Source organism: Neocloeon triangulifer, unplaced genomic scaffold (assembly GCF_031216515.1).
Source record: "Neocloeon triangulifer isolate White Clay Creek 2 clone unplaced genomic scaffold, ASM3121651v1 ptg000013l, whole genome shotgun sequence".
Classification (NCBI taxonomy): Eukaryota; Metazoa; Arthropoda; class Insecta; order Ephemeroptera; family Baetidae; genus Neocloeon; species Neocloeon triangulifer.
In genome coordinates, this window is record NW_026775555.1 from 1,570,327 (window position 1) to 1,589,293 (window position 18,967).

General features: G+C 37.1%; 4 protein-coding genes across 6 annotated transcripts; 2 read left to right on the top strand and 2 right to left on the bottom strand.

Annotated features, from left to right (window-relative positions):
• Positions 1-71: 71 nt before the first annotated feature.
• Positions 72-2,697, top strand: LOC132198698 (translation initiation factor eIF-2B subunit alpha). Its single transcript, XM_059622873.1, has 8 exons — positions 72-141; positions 647-731; positions 796-888; positions 953-1,167; positions 1,231-1,347; positions 1,514-1,626; positions 1,686-1,974; positions 2,031-2,697. The coding sequence occupies exons 2-8, from the start codon at positions 707-709 to the stop codon at positions 2,181-2,183; spliced, it is 1,005 nt and encodes a 334-aa protein (XP_059478856.1). The 5' UTR covers positions 72-141; positions 647-706; the 3' UTR covers positions 2,184-2,697.
• On the bottom strand, positions 2,270-14,140 carry LOC132198695 (tyrosine-protein kinase Fer). 2 transcript variants are annotated; one of them, XM_059622869.1, is made up of 15 exons: positions 13,622-14,140; positions 11,455-11,628; positions 6,083-6,179; positions 5,352-5,547; positions 4,942-5,079; positions 4,643-4,885; positions 4,387-4,552; positions 4,135-4,332; positions 3,642-3,839; positions 3,414-3,590; positions 3,145-3,358; positions 2,940-3,092; positions 2,760-2,882; positions 2,588-2,710; positions 2,270-2,538 (listed from the first exon to the last, which is right to left on the bottom strand). In XM_059622869.1, exons 1-15 carry the CDS (start codon positions 13,832-13,834, stop codon positions 2,381-2,383), a joined length of 2,571 nt encoding a protein of 856 aa, XP_059478852.1. In that variant the 5' UTR covers positions 13,835-14,140; the 3' UTR covers positions 2,270-2,380. The 2 variants fall into 2 exon arrangements, with proteins under 2 accessions (XP_059478852.1, XP_059478851.1); XM_059622868.1 differs by having other exon boundaries at positions 3,928-4,332.
• Positions 14,141-15,666: 1,526 nt separating this feature from the next.
• On the top strand, positions 15,667-18,190 carry LOC132198697 (guanine deaminase). 2 transcript variants are annotated; one of them, XM_059622871.1, is made up of 10 exons: positions 15,667-15,854; positions 16,347-16,454; positions 16,511-16,599; positions 16,659-16,830; positions 16,898-17,116; positions 17,164-17,271; positions 17,325-17,432; positions 17,482-17,647; positions 17,699-17,845; positions 17,897-18,190. In XM_059622871.1, exons 1-10 carry the CDS (start codon positions 15,699-15,701, stop codon positions 18,088-18,090), a joined length of 1,467 nt encoding a protein of 488 aa, XP_059478854.1. In that variant the 5' UTR covers positions 15,667-15,698; the 3' UTR covers positions 18,091-18,190. The 2 variants fall into 2 exon arrangements, with proteins under 2 accessions (XP_059478854.1, XP_059478855.1); XM_059622872.1 differs by having other exon boundaries at positions 15,670-15,829; positions 16,348-16,454.
• On the bottom strand, positions 18,175-18,850 carry LOC132198702 (26S proteasome complex subunit SEM1). The gene is made up of 3 exons (XM_059622877.1): positions 18,695-18,850; positions 18,376-18,472; positions 18,175-18,319 (listed from the first exon to the last, which is right to left on the bottom strand). Exons 1-3 carry the CDS (start codon positions 18,828-18,830, stop codon positions 18,280-18,282), a joined length of 273 nt encoding a protein of 90 aa, XP_059478860.1. The 5' UTR covers positions 18,831-18,850; the 3' UTR covers positions 18,175-18,279.
• Positions 18,851-18,967: the final 117 nt, after the last annotated feature.

The window sequence follows — 18,967 nt, forward strand, 5'->3', positions numbered from 1 at the left end:
TGTGCAGAAAGTAGTCGCATGTTACTATGGCCAATCTGCTGGTGCGCAGAACCGAAATCACTTAATTCGTCGATATTTCTGCGTAGATTTTCGCTAAATATGCTGGAGCATGATATTATCCGAAACGCGGATTAGAGAAAAGTTTGTATTTAAGCTGCGGATGGCCATGCGAGGTGCCTGGCAACGCTTGCACCTGCCCTACAAGGGCCGTACAATCCTTTGTGATTGTGCGTGGTATTTTAACTCCGCTTCAAACTCACCATCTGGGTGTAATTTGTAATTCGATGATCAATGCAAATTCAAGTTTTATTTTATTAATGCAATTTGAGAGAAACCCGCGTGAATTCGTAGCCATTTAAACATAAATAATTCAGTTTTGAGTAAGAATTATCCGAATTTTCTGTAAAATCCATCCATATTATTCCTCCACGTGCCTTCATAAAGTCGCTTTTTGGTCGCTTTCTCCGTCCCTTTGATAAAAACTACTTCTCATAGTGAAACTAGTCCCATCGTTGCCCACAGCCAATCTCGTATTCGCAGCTCGAATTGGCCATCTGGCGTTGACTATTGAAACTTGGTGAAGTTTTACGCCGTATGTTTTTTGTTTATTTTTGCATAATTGCCTGGTTCGTCACTGATCTGTCAGGATAAAGGAAAACTCATCTGCGCTAAATTAAACCTGCAATTTTGTTTCGACGTTTGAAATATGGAAGCAGGAATCAACGTTGAAGGTTTCATCATCTTCTTATTGTAAAGTTTCCAATTTAATTTGTGTTTTTCTGTACATATTTTTAGAAATTTTCAACGCCAAGACGAAAAATCTGGAAGACGATTCTGAATACGCAACAGCTGCAATTGAAACCTTAGAAGAAGTCCTTAAGAATAGCAGTAATTATAATTTTTTTACATAACTTTATTTAATGCTGATTAAATGTTTTTATTTCCATATCAGAACCAACAACTCTAAGGGAAGTTTTAGAAACGCTAAGGAAATCCATCAAGGAAATCTACTTTCCTGAAAACTCAACAGATTCTAAGGAAACAAGCAATGAAGACCGAGTGAATGTGAAAAAGTATGGACCCGACGATTTACCTCTCTCCGTCATATCGGCCTGCGAATTGTTCGGCCTCTACATCACACTTTCTAAAGGAGCTCTAGAAAATCCTGTAATTTTATGCCCGCAATATTGCATTTTCACCTTTCTGACGCAACATTTTTGATTTCATTAGGACATGGACAAGTGTCTGAAAATTATCCAAGAAAGGGCGCGCCACTTCCTTAAGTCATTGCAGGACGGGAGAGACAGGCTGCCAAAATTCTTCCTTCCAACTTTAAGAAATGGAGGGGTAATAATTATTAAATTAATTTATTCAATGGTCTATGGCACTGTATAATTCTTAGTTCAGCCCATCAATTTGAATGTCAAAAAGCATGAATTTTAAAAAAAAAATTGAACAATTTTTACCGTTTTTCTTTTTTGCTTAATGATTTAATTTTTGTATTTTATTCCAGAGGTACATGACCTATTCTCTGTCAAACACCGTGGTCAGAACTCTGACTCAGGCTGCAGAAAAGGGCCTTCATTTTACAGTTTATGTTGCAACAGGAGCGCCTCGCAATAAAGGGTCTGTTATTGGAAATATTTATTTGCTTCTTTGCAAATTTTGATTATTTTTTTCAACAGAGATCTGATGGCAACTCTACTGCGCAACGTTTCAAAGCAGCACGACTACGCAATTACTGTGCACGTCATTCCCGACGTGGCTGTGCCCATCGAGATGGAAAAGGTCAATGGCGTCATCGTCGGCGCAGAGAGTGTCACTGCCAACGGCGGTATCCTGAACCACACGGGCACTTTCAACCTGGCCCTTGCAGCTGCTCACTTCAAGAAACCGGTCTACGTCCTTGCCGAGAGCTACAAATTCATGCAAATGTTTCCCGTCAACCAAGCTGACGTTCCCAGAGAGCTGGAGGTGATTTTTTTAAATGAATCATATTGGTCTGATATTTATAAACCTTCAAATTCCAGCGATTTATTTCTCATCGAACGGGGAAGAATGTTGTGGTGAAGCCTTACACTTTGGATTACACGCCGCCCGAGTACATCTCGATGATTTACACGGACGCTGGCGCCTTTACGACTGCGGCGGTGAGCGAGAGACTTCTGGAGCTGTACACTTGAAAAGGTCTAATTTTGCTCTCTGCATTAAAAGTACTTTATTTCTCATATCAAACCTCAAACCTTTTTATTGGTTCTTTGCTTGAAAATGAGTAGAATTCAAACACTTTTCGATTTATCATTTTATTAAAATCTGTTTGATGATTCTTATTACAAAATTGTAAAGGAAGAACACAGAATTATTATAGTTAAGTACAAAGTTATATGATGGCAGTTTGCCTCGAGGCTTCGTGCAATTGATTTACAACTCTGAAGATTTCGTCAAACTTGGGTCGATTTTCCGACTCGTATGCCCAGCACTTAAGCATTATTTGGTACATTTCGGGCGGCGTTCCCTCTGGAGCGGGCATTCGATATCCTGATGTCACAAAATTTATTAAGGGCAACATCTTTAAAACTGAAATTACCTTCGTCGATTCTCTCTCTGGCTTGACTGTTGCTCATGCCGTTGTATGGGACTCCTCCCTTGGCAAAAATCTCCCAAGCTAAAACTCCATAGCTCCAAACATCACACAGAGTTGTATATTTGCCTAAAATTAATTATTTCACTTAAAAATCACTTCGGAATATAATCTTTACCATAATTTAAGGCTTCAGGTGCCGTCCACTTGATCGGAATTTGCTTCATTCCATCACTGACTATATATTCCTCCTCCTCTCTCGACATACCAAAATCAGAGATCTTAACAATATTTTCTAATCCTAGAATTTGAAATAGATCAATTAACTAAATTCTCAATCCAAGAAAATAATTCAAACCTATTAAGCAATTTCTGGCTGCTAAGTCTCTGTGAATGCAGTTCTTGGACTCAAGATACTTCATTCCTGAAGCTGCGTCTTTGCACATGGCCAGCAGCTGTCTGCAGCTTATTTTATTTGCATTATTTCTAAGATAAGTTAACAACGAGCCTCCTAAAAATTTTTTATTAAAAAACCGCCTGACTTTTCATTTCAAAAAACATACCAGGGACAAGTTCCATCACAATCATGATTGGTTGCTTCTGCACACAAATGCCGACCAGCTTAACAATATTGGGATGATCGTACTGTTTTAAAATTCGTCCTTCTTGCAAGAATTTGCGCCGGTGCTCGTCAGGCAAAGTCACTCGGCAGGTCTTCACAGCCACGTCCTGGCCTGATTTCCTCAGTTTTGCCTTGTAGACGTCACCAAAGTTGCCCTGAAACAAGTTTTGTTCATATTTATAAATTTTAATTTTTTTTTTTTCAATTTACTCTGCCAATTTTCTCGAGCAACATCACATCGTCATTGTTCAGCTCCCAAGTTTCTTTGGGAACAGGATTTTTTAGAATGACCTGAGACCTTGCTGTGACTGGGAGGCTAGACTGGAGCTGGTAAACAACCAACTCTGGCACAGAATTAAACGCAGGGCCTTCAAATCGCACCATTCCCTAATTAGAAAAATATATACTTTTTATCTTCAAACTTTAAATTAAGTTTACATCTGCTGAATTTTGGACGATGAAATGCTTATGGGAACTTCCCCAGGAGACGCTGAGCACAATTTGTCTCTCCTCGTTCCTCATGGTTTCCCTCACTAGAAAGTCTCCCTCTTTTTTCAACAGTCGAACCACCTCTTCCCTGGGCAAAACTCCATGGAACCACTCTTGCTCCCCTAGTCCTTTGGTACCAGGCACCCCCTGACAATTAGAATTTAATATTAAAAAATATTTTATGTAAAATTTAGAGACAAACAACACAAAACAGATTATTAGGAAAACAACGTACATCAATTTTGACAGCAGGCTTGTTATTAAACTCAAAAATGTGCTCATGCAATTTGTTGGTGGACGAGAACAGCACAGGCTTGCTGATGGTCATGTTGTTACGGAAAACCAAAGGTTCAGGGTTACTGGGCAAACTGCCTTCAGAGTCGTCGTCATCACTCGAGGCTTGCCCGTCACTCAGGTACTCAGACTCAAGCGAACTCCGTACTTGCAGTGGATCCGTCATTTCCACCAGAGAGCTGCCTCTGCTGCTTTCCTTCGGTGAGCCAGGCATCGAAATATTGGTCAGGGTCGTCTGCGATACCGAATGCGACTTTTTCCCCCCAGAGAAGGGCTTCTTGAACAATTTCTGGAACCTGTTTTGCCTAGTCTGCACCATTGACAAGGTGTCCGTCGCCATCGTCACCTGAAATTCCGATTAATAAATTAAAAGTCATCAATTGAAAAGTTAAAATATTACAGTGGAGCGGGATTCGGTCTGTACTAAGCTCAGGTCACAACCAGGGGGAATTTCTTCACAGCCGATTTCGTTCAGAGGATTTTTTATCATAGTCAACTGCAGCACTTTTTGCCTGTCGTCACATTTCAGCAGCTCAATTTCTTGCTTTGCCAAAGTCTCGGCTGAACTGTTTAATGGAGGCAGTCAAATTAGCAAAGACAAATTAAATTGTTTCCAAAATTGTAATAATAATATGGTTTCAAATTTAGAAACAAACCTATTTTCAACTCTAAAAGGATCCGATTGTCCATTCAATTGCTTGCTTCTGGCCAGCGTTTCCTCCTTGTCCTTGAGTTTCGACTGCAAATCCTTTTGCTCATTTTCCAGCTCTGCTATTTTTGCTTTAAGCCAGTCCAGAGTTAAGTTGTCAACAGCTATCACATTTGGCTGCAGCTTTCCTGACGAATCCTCCGTCAGCGATTCATCAAACACAAACTTTTGCTGAGATTTTGGATCCGTCCTACAACAATTATTTTTAATTTCAATCACAAATAAAATAATATAAAAAACTATTACTTGTGTTTCTCTGCAAACTTCTGGTATTCTTCTTTGGGTTTTATGTCCCTGACTCCAAAGCTCATGCGCGTGTAAATCTCCGCAAACTTCTCCGACGAAAGGTTTGTGTACTTGACGATTTCGGCCAAAATCCTTTTTCTGAAACATTTTATTGAAATAAAATATAAATTTATTTTTGGATCATAATTATAATTTAAAAGTTTAAATAAGCGTTTCACTGGAAGATGAGAGAGTGTGCCGAAAAGACAATGGAGCCCTTTTCTCCGCTTTTCTCATTCACACACACGCTATACTTCTCTCCATATACTTTCATTTTTATTTATGCCTCTCGCACAAATTGCTCATACACACTACTAATAATTGCAAAATGAGCAAGAAACTGACAGACAGGTAAAGGTACAATTGATTACAGGGTTGTGAGCGCCGTCTCCTGTTGGTTTTGCTGCAGCTCAAGTAGGCCGGGCAGAAGGCTGGTGCGGAAGTCCTTCTCGTAATTACTTGCTTCATTGAGTAGCAAGACGTACTCGTTGTGAATCAGGTGCAGCCGTCTGCATGCCCGTTGGTACTTGTCCATCACTTCGGCCAGTTTGGGTCCTGTGCGTCCAGCTGGCAAAACAAATAATGCATTACCGTTTTGCAATTTTTATAACAATTCAAATGGAACATTAACAATCAATAAACAAAATTCACGCTGAAATAAAATTTAAAATTTCATTCAATAAATAAAAATATTTTCCGCCTAAATAAGTTTCATAAAACCTTTTTATTGAGATTCTTACTTATGTTTATAAATTAAATCTTTAATTATTTTTTTAAATATATAAGAAAGTTTGGAATTTAATGCTCTGAAACATGAGTCATCTCAGAGCCTCTCCTCTGAAATTTCTTTGTTATAAACATGTAGGTATGAGTAATCCATACAATCGGAAATGCCATTTGCGGCGTTTTAATTTTATCGCTGAGAAAAATCAGGTTCTCTCTACACAAAGTCGTCGCTCATCAAGAAAACTGCAGCTTTTTTATTTTTATTATTTTTTTGGCTGCGCAAAGGAAAGCAGCGGACCGTATTCTTCTTTTTTCTTTCTTGCTGCGATATTGTCCGAGACTTCATTAGCAGCAAAACAACAAAACATTTACTCACAATTGACATATTGCTCCTCGAAACGGGACCGCGTTGTTTTGTACACCTCTAACTGTTTTTGATATTCGTTCCTCTTCCTCTGCACCGCCTCGGAGAGCTGCGAACAAAAAAAATTGCAAACGTCACTTTCTTTCGATTTTGTTAATTTCCTCTCTGCAAGCTAAGTGGAAAACGAGACGCCTCCGGTCTCATTTTTCCTGTGTTATGTGTCACGCGTGCACATTTAAAATCTTTATTTATTTTTTCTCACGGTCGCCTGTTGCAAAAAGTAACTCTCCTTGTTTATAAATCAATACCAATCAAGCGCGGTTGGCCACAAAAATTGAGTTTCACAATTAAATGGGCTGATTATATAGAAAGTATCTGTCCCGATCGATGATTTATAAAACCGATTTTGCGATCAAATCAAACTTCTAATTGTGATAATTGCGATTTCTCTCTGCTCAATTCAAAAAATTTGCAACAAGGATACGCCGGTGGCAATCCTCGCGCTCAACAAGGCGGATATTTCTATGAAAAGAGTGGGCAATAAAGCGATTCAGACTAGAAAAAAAAAATGAAACGCCGGGTGAGTCACTAAAAATTGAAGTGGCATAATATTGTTCCAAGTTCACTGCTCGGGAGAATATTAAAATATAATTGACTTACTTTAATTTCATGTAAAAATTTATTAGAGAATAATGGAAATAAAAGGGGTTAGTAAAAGAGAAGTGATATTTTCAATTTTTTTTTCTGTACAAAAAAAGAACATAATTAAAAAGAACAGTAAAATGACTTTTTCTCATTTTTACGTAATTTATTGCAATGAGGAATTGCAACGTGGTGACGACCATTAAGTCTATAAAAAAACTATAATTTCATAATTTTCCAATTTTTTTATTTTTAAAAATGTTTGTTTTCAATTCATGTTTATTTATTTATTGACTTGAGAAAAAAAAACACTTAGAGCAAATATTAAGAACTGATTATTGATCAATTTGCTATAAGGATGCTGATTAAGGATGGATAATTATATTTGAGAAACGAAAATGTGTGAATACATAATTTTGAAATTTTATGCGGACCATCAAGAGTTTCCCTTCTGGATAAGACTCATCTCGCCTGATTTTTTCTGTTCCCACAAGTTTTTTTTTTCGCGCCGAGGGGGGCTTTGGTTTCAACGAGCCGCCTGCACACAGTTGGTAAAAATGAGATGCTTTTGTCGAGGTTATAAATAATAATAGGCCACCTCGCACAAAATACGCGCTATTTCAAGTCCCTCTTAGATTTTCCTCAGAAAAAGGACTTAAAACAGGCCGCGCACCAAAGGAGAAACAAATTGCTCCAAATTACTACCTTTGTTTTCGTGATATTGGAATCAGCCAGATTGACGGGCGCGTGCATCTTTTATTCATGACGGAAACCGCGGTCGAGTCATATTATTTGTCAATAGGATTTTCTGCTCGATTGATTTCCTTGTTTTTTAAAAGAGCTCAGGCAATTTTCAAACAACAGCTACTAGCCATGTATTAGTTTTGGTGGAATCAGGCGCCTGCCTGATTGTTTCTCTTAATTAACTGCGGCCGATTTGTGTATTCTATAATCAAAACGGATGCTTTGCCAATTTCCAAATGATTTTATTTGAAAAGGATTTGGAATAAATCGTCCAATTACACTTTTTTGCAATGATTTCAATTTTAAAAATAATTTTGAACATTAATTTTACTTCTGGTATTATTTACTCTCCATTTATTGTAATTTCAAATTGCAAAGTACACTCGAAAATGCAAAAAAGGTAACTTTATACAATATTACAAATAAATTTTTTAATTGCTTGCGTGCAACTTTTTAACTTTAACGCGCTTCAAAGTTCATTGAGTTTGGCGAGGGGACTTTAGCATTGGTTAGGCATCCAATTTTCGCCTGCAGACTGAGCCGTGGGGCCTCAAAATAACCGCGGCCAAAACAGCTGCGACTTAAAAGCTGTTTTAAAAGAGTCCATCTCCGTCGTCAGCCTTTTTCGCCGCGTTAACGAACGCTGTTATTAAAACTTGGTGCAAATTCGCGCTGACTTAAGAGAGCAAACAGCACGACCGGCGCGATAATTTGCAAGCAAGAATTTTTTCGGCTTGATTGCACCGACGACGAGAGAAAGAGCGGAAATAAATAAATGAATTGGAGCAGCCGATTTTTAATTCAAAGCAAGGGGGTCCGATTTCACGCTTGAGCAGCATTTTAATTAGGGCGCGCCGAGAAATTCCTCTTTTCGCGGTCAACGTGGAAACTTATATTCCCACTGACCAACAAGGGGGACTGACAATTTGGAGCATTATTGGGCATTCACGCGCGCAAGAGAGAGAGAAAAGCAAGAAGCTGTGCAGAGACAGTGAGAAACTCGTTGACAAAGGCTTGGTAAATAAATTGTCCCCGTTTGCACACCGAAATTCCGTTCCTCCTAATTTATTTTTAAAGAAACTCGGTCTCTGTACTTCTCTTCTGGCTCTATAAAATTATAATTATTTTCTGGGAAATAATCATACAAACGTCCTTGTCAAAACCCATTCAAGCGTCTGATTGATTGGCGATTTCATCTTGCACCAATTAATATTTTTAGACGTCATTATTTATAATCTTCAAAATTATCTCCACTTAAAAGAACAATCAGAATTTATATTGGAGAGAAATAGTCTGATGAAAACGGATGTTATGGATCAAAAGCACCGCAATACATAATCGTGATCGCCAAAAAGATTTGCAATAAATCCATTATTATTTTTTTTAGCATTTATTTTGTATTAAAATTTTCAAATTGCTTTAGCGCTTACTGTGAAAATAGATTTACGCAAAAATTTAATTTGCTCTACAGAAATTTTCATGAATTAAAAAAACTTACATCGATTGATTTAAAATTATATTGTTATTAATAATATTGATCAAAATATTAAGATTTTGATTTAAAATAATTTTATTCTTATTTATTTTTAAAATTTGTGCAGAAAATTGCTGCGTTTGACAAAAAACCGGCACACATAACAGTACGGTTCACATTTTGGACAGACTCCAGTAACTTTATGTTGCAGGAATTCAAAACGAATGCGAAAAAAGGCGCTTAAAACCAATCAAGCGAACGACTTTTGAATGAATAATGAGCGTTTACGAGCAATTTATAAATGATAATTGGCGCCACACATAAACACACTGCTTGGCATTTTCAATCGTCGTTTGAAAACAAAGCTCTGTGATGTGGCAAATGATTCCGAGAACTAAATTGACATTTGGTTAGTTGGTCGCGAAACAATGGCGCCTTGGGTGTGATTAAAACGGAGAGGCGATTCGCAGAAGCGCGAGAATTGAGAAAGAAAGAAAAATGATGCGACGAGCAAAAGTTTGCATGCGGGCGAAGGGACCGCTATTTTGTCCAGTAAATAATGTCGGATTTGCATGTTCACTCCTGCTGACGCTTAATTCCAAGTCGGATGCGATGACTCGGCGCGAAAAGTGAGCACAAGCCTATTAGCGGCCTAATTTGGCCACAAGACATATATTTCATAGCAAAATTCACGTTAGACAAATATTTCTCTAACTGTTATTCAATAACAGCTGCACTCTCCAATCAAAATTCCGTAACTCAAGTCAGAAATTGTACAATATCCTAGTAAAGTTTTGAATTATTAAATTCAGATTGTTGGAGAAGAAAAGATTGTTGGAGAGGAAAAGATTGTTATCTTAAAGGCAAATAAATTAAACTTGGCACTTTCTGGGGAGGAGTCACAAGCATTTGGAAATATTTAAAATTATATCTCTTTTGTTTTCTCTGCGCCTCTATTATTCACGTTCACGTTTGTGATTATCAACTTTAGGCCGGTAGGTTATTGGGAAAAGCCAAAATTTATTATTTGTGACCTTTCCAAATCATCAGTCGCTGCGAGGCAAAAGAGCGAAAGCTTTCTCCTTTTATCAGGCTTTATCCTCTGCGTCCGAGACGATCATGTGCGTACACTCTTCTTTTCACTTCCACATACAAAACGAACGCACAACACAATTAATTTAAAACTTTCATCCGCGCGCGCATTCAATTTTCTGAGAGCGTGTAAAGCAAATGAACTGCACACACAAGATGGAAATTCTTCTCGGCGGCGCTTGGAAAAGAGAGTTTGATCAAGAGCCAACTGGACGTTGAAAAGATGTTGATGGTCTTTTTGCCGAGACGCCGCCACTTGATCTCTTTTCTAACCTCTTCGGATGCTACTATTAACTTAGGTCAAGTTGCAAATGGTTGAGAGAACATCCGAAAATAGATTATTTCATCTAATATTTATTTCCTTGACGTATAGAAACTCTTCGGAAAAAAAAAATGAAAAGTAAAAGCAGAGTAAAAGCTTCAAACTGAGAGGGAGACCCGCATTGCTCATAATTTCAGTTGTCCTAAAAGTTCAAAAACTCATTTGTCCTAAAAATTGTTTTCCTAAACTTTTTGTCCTAAAATTGTTTTTCATTTCTCCTAAATGCATTTGTCCTAAATCTTGTTGCCATTGCTTCCTGCTGAGAGAATTTCATCTAGATTTGAAGAAGTCACACTTTTTAGCAATGAAAAAGGTTCTTTATTAATTTAATCAAAAAAAGTCTAACTAACAACTTCCATGAGTCATTCCATAGTAGCATATTGTAAAAAAATATCAGCAAATTTATGCTGGACCAAAGTAAAAAAGTTTCAAAAAGATTTTTTTTTAATCGCAGACAATTTACACTGCAAATAATTTGTAATTTAATATATATGATCATTATATATTTTCAATTTGATATTATTGTTGAACATTCAAAGAATTTTATTATTTTTTTATTACTTATTTAATAATTGAAGTACAAATTTTACACGCCTTTGGTGCAAACATAGAATGTTCTTTCCGAATAAAGCGAAAATTATTATTGTTAGAAGTGTTATTCAAAAGACGATTTAAATGTCTAAAGGAAATAATAAAAGTATTTAAATTGCTGATGGCTCAATGATAAACTAATATGGTTACGAAAACAAAGTGCATATATTGTTTGTGTCTGTGACCACCACTCATTTACAACTTCCTGCAAATTGCAACACTCACCACCGGTGCATGATTCTTGTTCGCGGCAGACAATAGAGGAACTGACTGAGTGTCTCTTGGGGATTCAAATTGCAGTGGGAACGGACACTAGCAACTTGCGACACAAATTATAATGAGCAACAAAAACGCGGGTTGCGTGCAGCGACCTTCGGCAGATCCGCAACCAACAAAAAGCGCCAATGGCGCAGACCATAATATAAAAGCAGCAGAGCCTGCGGCCGTGATTTGAATATTCATATATAATAATTTTCCTCCGAATTCCTTTCTTTTTAATTCAAAGTGGATGAAACTTACGCTCGATAGTCGCTGGATGATTTTCAGGTGCTCCTCGTGGTAGGTTTTGCGCGCGTCCCTGCGCGACTCGTGCAGCCCCTTGAGGGCCTGCAGCGCCTTGTTTTCCAGGTTTTCGGCGCCCTCGCGCACCTCCCGCGCCAGGTCGGACAGACCCGTCGCAAAACCGCACCAGGCCTGCGAACAAAAAGGGATCATTTTTACTTCTTTTATCCTGTTACTTTCGATGATGTAGCAGTTTTGCGACAAAAATAATTTTCATTTCATCAATGGGTAAATTAGCATGTAATTAAATCGTATTCATTTTCAACAAATCAACTTTGCATTCTATAACTAGACTGATGGGGAAAATAGGACAATCAAATTTTTAACCTTTTATGAAAATATGATTAAGGACCGAATAAAATTGGCTCTCTAGAAAACGTAATTATTTATAAAAAATTACGTAATTCATATCTATGTGAGAAAATTAAAACCTTTTATTATATATATTTATTTTAAGAAATTCAAATGTCAAATACACAGAAACATGGCCTAGACAAAAATTTTTGAAGCATAAACAGATAAAAATAAAAATATACAATTTTGTTGGGCGAAAATAAAATCACCTACATCAGCTGAGAAAAATCGCCTAAATCGGCGCCTATTTCGCCCATAAAAGTCACCTATTTTACTCATCCTTGAACAATTTAACGTGATCTTGGGGTTGCTTGACCTTAAATTTCAAACTGTGTGCGCTCATTCTTTTCACGAGTGTTTTGATAAGGTACCTGAACTTAATTAAAAAATTATAATCTTAACACGAAGCATTGCATTTTTCTTATTTAACCCGATTTAGATAAGCTTATCAAACAAAGCGCAAAAGACGTCTTTAAAAATTTCGTTAAGAGGAAAATTTGCGAAAAAAAAATATAGCAAAGTCAAAAATTGTTTGATGGCTTCAACTTTCAACTCCTCCGCACTTGTAAACAGGTTAGAAAGCCCGTCCCATTATTTGCATGCAACTTGTGGAAGACGAAGAGAGGTACCTTTGCAAAAACCTGTTTGGCAAATCCTAAATGATCAAGGTCACTTATAATTCTGATCAGTTAGAAGTAGCGAAAAGTAGGCAAAAAAGTGTAGTGCGGTGGAAAGAAAAAAAAATAAAAGCCACTCTTCATCTTCGGGGACCTGATTAATTATAATCATGTCCGGCTCAATAAAGTGATATAAATTATGTAATTACAAGACTGAATCTAATTTCTCCGCAGCAAAGGTTAATTAATGTATTTGAGTTGACGGAGATTATCTTTGAGTTTTTATGCTGATGTAAATCGATGTATATGAATGTTGTTTCCGAAGAGAAGATGCTTTTGCAGTCGATTAGAAACGGTCAAGGCAGTAAAGCAGGTTTTCTCTTTAAAAGTCCGACATTGGGTAAAAATACAAATTGAAGTTAAGAATAAAAAATTTAATCTCTTTATGTTGGAAATATTGGACTTATTGTGATATTTAAGTAGATATTATTTCAATAAATAACTTGCCGAAAAAAATTGAATTTCCAAAACATAAAAAAAAACGCAAAAAAATAATTTCAATTATTAACTTTAGCAAACTATTAACTATTTTAGCTTGTTATAGTAAAATTAATTTAAATTTTAACTCATTCTTTGTTTTTATTTATGTGCTATAAATTCATTCTGTTTACGTAACCACACGGCAATGTCACTGTCAATGTTATTTACTTGTATAACAAAAAAATGGATGACAATTGAAATAAAACTTAAATTTACATCTAGATCTAGACGTGATAAAAAAGATAAAAAAATTTATAATTCAAGAAGATCAGAAATTGAGAAAACTAATCAATAAAAACTTATCTTACGTTAGTTGTAAATAAATGAGATCTAACAAAAAAATGAAGTTTCATCAAACATGGTAAAATACTTCTGACAAAACAAAGATAAAACATTTTTCTAAAAAAAGCTGATAAGAAGATAAAAATACTTTATTGAGGGAATCTCAACTTGTCCCCAACTCCATACTAGAATTTAACATTATTTGATCAAAATTAATTAATAAGTTGTCGCAAACAAATCAAAAGAACGCACATAATTAAAATAAAAATTACAAATTTTTAATAAATATTTGAATAAAAAAGATTAAATTTTCATTTAAAAATAATTATTACCTTGGCCAGGTTGCTGTCCTGCAGTTCGTCGTTCCAGTCCCTCTTGGTGGCCTGCGCGGCGACCCCCGCGACCCCCTGCGCGAAATCGCGGTCGCACTTGAGTTTGGAGGCGAGGCACCTGCGCATCGTGTCCAGCAACCGCAGCTCGGCGTCCTGCCTCTGCAGCAGCACTTCGTGGGCACCCTGGCCCTGCAGCGCCGTCGAGAACCCCATGTCTGTCTGCACACCCTGTCACACCATAATCTCCTCAGGTTCGACGGCGCCGTAGCTGCCCCTGCTCAATCGGCTCGCGATTGTCTTCTCTCGCCCGATCGTCTCAGCAACGAGACCAGTTTTTTTTGTACCTCGCGAGACCGAAACAACAACGACCGAGTGCAATTTGCCGAAGCAGGAAACTTGTTCTCCGGCTGTCCGTCTCCGCGACCGTCCGTAAGTCGACCACTCCTCCGCCTCCTCCCTCTCTCTCTGCTCAAGAGAGCAGCGTCACCTGCTTCTTTACGAGGCCGCGGCGGCACGTGTGTTGCTAGACGGACACGCAGAGAAAAGGAGGAGAAATCTCTCTTGCGCCTGCTTTTTCCACCAAGACTATACAGTAAGCGACATCTTCGGCTAAGCCTGAAACCCTTTCATTTCTCATAAAACCTAAATTATTTCTAAAATTAATTAAAATTCCTCCGTTAATTTAAATAATTTTAATTTTACATCAACACTCTTTATAAAAACAAAGTGTTAATTATTAAAAGAAAAAAACATAAGAAAGGGATAAATTTAATTATTTAGATTTAGATCAAGTGTATATTGCATTTAAAAATTTTATTATTTTTTATTGCTGATTTTTTTTAATTAACTTACAATTTTCGCAGAAAAACAGAGCAATATATTATCAAAATTATCATAGTTTCAGAAATTTCATATACTATGATTCCATATTTTAAGGTCAGACTAAACCAGAGTCTTGCTTGTTGGCCTGTGCCCTCAAATGGGGGCCCAAGTTATTTTAATATTATTTTTGATTATTTTATTTTTTATCATAAATCTTTTCTCAATTTCCTTTCCAAAATATCGAAATATGTTAATTTGGAAATTATTTATTTATTTAATATTAAAAAATCATCTGTTTCTGTAGCTCTTCAAAAAAATTATTGCAATTAATTTCAATTAATTTTAATCTTTTGCAACAATTCATGCAGAAATGGAAAAGTCGCATTGGGAGCTCTAGCAAAACAACTCGTACTAAAACTCGGGCCCAATTTGGAAGCAATTTATTTATCATTTTTTTTTTTTAGGCCAAGACTAATTGTAAGTCTTGTCGGCCTGTGCCCTTTATTAGTGGTGCAGAAGGCACCACCCGATTTTTTTTCAACTTAATCAAAAATCATCAGTCAAAAATTCCAAATTAAATTTTATCTAGTTGCCGAGCTAGAGTAATAAAAGGGAAAAATTCAAAAAAATTTATCAAAGAGTCACATATTATGTTGTTTGCATGAATTTCTAAACTGAGGAACTGTGCACAAATAGAAGGTTTTAATTTTTTTAAAAATGTTAGATTAAGTTTGCATAAAAATTTAATTGGCGCAAAACTTGAAATTATTGAAACAAAGGTTCAAAATTAGTTTTATTTTTTTCCATTCATACTCAATACATAAAATAAAAAAGAACCACTTTTAAAAAAATGCGAAAATTAAAATAATTATCACTTTAAAAAAATGCCAGGAAATAGGAATGCTTTGCTAATTGATTTCTACACCTTTGTCATGTGACTACGTAAAATCCTTCCATTTTTTTTTTAACTTTTACAGAGAAGTGGTTCCTGCGCTATTTCTTCTTTTTGCACAAACAAGTCACGCGCACTCCATAATAAAAATATATATAGATCCTCTTAGCAACTACTAGTTTGGCGCAAAACTTCCTACGCGTGGCAAACCCTATAAAATTAGCATAGAGCAATTTACTACTTTTTTTTTAGTTATTATGTAATCGCTCTGGCTTGCTGTTTACCAAAACTATAGGAGGCGAGGCAAGAAGTCGGGCGGGCGGGTCATGAGATCTAATTAATGTAGCATTCCGCATCCGCACCATGCGCCCGGCTGATAAGAAAAAAATTTTGCCCCAGCTGAACATGGACAGAGAGTGTAGCTATAAGCTCGTCAGTGTTGCTAACTCGGTCGGGCAGGAAACAACCCAGCAACTCCCTTTTTCGCGCAACAGGTTGATCTCTGATTTCCATTCAGAAGTACTTAATTTCTTCGAATTTTAATCGATTTTGTTTATATTTGGAGGCGCCAAAACTGCAGAAGCTTATTTACAATATTAGAGATGGTCATAGTGCAGGGGTTAATCCATTTTCAAGTAGGGTGTTCAAAGTCTGTACCAAATCATTACAAACGTTTAAATTGGTTTAGATATAACTTATTTAAATTGTGCGCTGGGTTCGCAATTTAATTTCTTATGAAAAGTTTCAGAAATTTAAAATTAAGTTTATTTCTTGGAACTCTTCAGGGCAAAATTTAAATAATAATAATAATTTGTTTAAAAAAAATTGACACTTGAGGAGATGATTATATGGAAACGAAGAGATATGGCTTTTCCACCTTTCCATGATATTAATTTATTAAATTTTTAAAGAGACTTTTTTATGTATTTTTCCTCTGATAGAAAGAAAATGCATTTTAGATTTAAATTCAATAATTAAAAATATATTCATAATTTTTTAATTTATTTTCAGAAAAAAATGACCACTTACGCATTTGTCGGACAAATTGTCCACTCCCTGGGGACGTTTGGCCAACTTGATGTGCACACCAACGCCGTCCTCATTGTCAGAGATGGCAAGGTGAGAACCCTGACTTGTTACATAACTAATATTCAATTTTAAAATGGGTTGCGCAGATCGTCTGCCTCGAACCGGAAGACAACCTTGCTGGGCTGATTGAGAGGCATCAGGTTTCGCAGGCAAACGTCGTGAAAATGACCAAAGGGTAATTTGAGAGCAGCCGCTTGGCTCAAGTTTCTAATTTTTTTCTGCTATATTTTGCAGCCAATTTTTGATGCCTGGCCTGATTGACACGCACGTTCACGCTCCGCAGTACCCAAACGTGGGACTCGGCTACGACAAAACCCTGCTGCAGTGGCTCGAAACCTACACCTTCCCCCTGGAAGCGAGTTACTCGAACGAGACGATGGCTCAAAAGGTCTATGAGGCCGTTGTGGTGAGAAATCACTTTTTATTTGAAGTAAAACTGGTTTTAATTATTTTGTTATAAAAAAAAAAAATAGAAAAGGACCCTGGGTGCAGGAACGACAACCGCGTGCTACTTCGCCACCATCCACAAGGGCAGCACCCTGATTCTGGCCAGGCAGTGCGTCCAGCAGGGTCAAAGGGCACTCATTGGTAAGGTCAACATGAACGCCAACAGTCCAGAAAACTACCGAGAGGTCACCCAGAACTCAACGAGGGACACCGAAGACTTCATCAAGGAGATCAGGGCGCTGCAGGTGAAGCAGATATTTGTGAAGAGCAATTTTAAGGTCAAGTCTTTCAGGTTTCTAGGGTGCAGCCCATCATCACGCCAAGGTTTGCCATCAGCTGTGATGCAGATTTGATGCTGAAGCTTGGCCAAATTGCTGAGAAATATGATGTGCACATTCAGGTTTAAATTGATTTTGGTAAAGAGAGAATAAAAGGAAAAAATTGTCATTTCAGACGCACATCTCTGAAAACTTGGGAGAAATTGCCTTCGTTAAGGAACTGTTTCCGGAAAGTAAAAACTACGCCGAGGTTTATCAGAAAGCAAAACTTCTTACAAATAAGGTGACAACCTCTAACTGATCGGATAATGTTGATAAGAACCTTTTAACAGACCATCTTGGCGCACGGAGTGCACCTGCTGGATGAGGAGTTGCAGCTTTTAGCTCAGACGGGCACTGCCGTGTCCCACTGTCCCAATTCAAACACCAGTCTGCAGAGTGGAATGTGCGACGTTAAGAGACTTTTGCATCACAACGTTAAAGTTGGTCTTGGAACTGGTAAAGATATTAATTAGATCAAATTTTTGAGTTGATTCTATAAAATTTTAGACATGTCTGGTGGATACGGACACTCCATCATGGATGCAATGCGACAGGCTCTATCGGTTTCCACCTGCATTTCCTTCAACAAGGCCGACTACAAGCCTCTGGACTTCCAACATGTTGTTCACTTGGCAACCCTTGGAGGCGCTCAAGGTTTAGAAATTTTTTCAATCTTAGAATAGAAAACTAAAACTGTAATTTCAGCTCTGGCATTGGATGAAGCCATTGGAAACTTTGTACCAGGAAAAGAGTTTGATGCCATTTTGGTCGACATGGATGCTGGTCCGTCAGAACTCATCAAGGAGTACTCGACACTCGAACTGATCCAGAAATTTGTCTATCTTGCTGACGACCGAAACATAAAGCAAGTGTACGTGTCGGGCGCCAAGGTTAAATGATTTTAAACTAGGATAAAAAAATCGCGACTTGCAGCGACTTGGTTGTTTTTAAGTATGTCTTGGAAATGGATTAATTAAATATGATTATTTTTAAAGCTGATATATAAGATTTTTTAATTAAATTAAAACCATTCACAACGCACTCCGGCGCACGGATTTAGAAAGCATCCCTGAATATCCCTCTCACATTCACTGATCCATCTTTGATCCTTGCTTCTCCAGTTCAGCTCTGAAACAAAATTATAAAGTTAATACAGCCATAATTATAATGCTTCATTCAAGTACTTTAATTGTTTGCTGAAATCATCTTCTACATTGTCATCGTCCCAGTTATCCTCCCAAACATTGACGTCCTGGTCATCCTCGTCCTTTCCTGTCCAGTCTGTAAAAAAATTTAGTTTTATCAATTTTATAGAAAAAACAAATACCCGATTCAAAGCGAGTTGAAAAGGGTAACAAAGTGTGAAAATAAAACATCGCAATGCGCCATGACAAAATAAGACGTGCCAAATTTGTGTAAGATAAATCATTTTTTCTGCCAAAGTAATTTAACGATAACACGAAATAATGATAAAAAATTTATTTCTTATGTCTTAAAGCTCACCTTCAGCAGGAAATTCTTCAAATTCGTCATCCTCTTCGAGAAGACCGAGATCAAACTTTTGTTTCTCTGCCATTTTTCCTCTTTTATCGCTAATCATTGTTGTTGTTGACTTGACGGCTGCAGAACGAAATCTCATTGGTCCTTGCTTCTGTTCGGTGCAATCATTGGTCGAGTTTAGGCGGAGTGTTTAAAATGTGTTTTCATTAATATTAGTAAGTTAGCGTAGTTTCATTTTGTCCTCACAACTCCTCACATTTAAAATTGTTTATATTG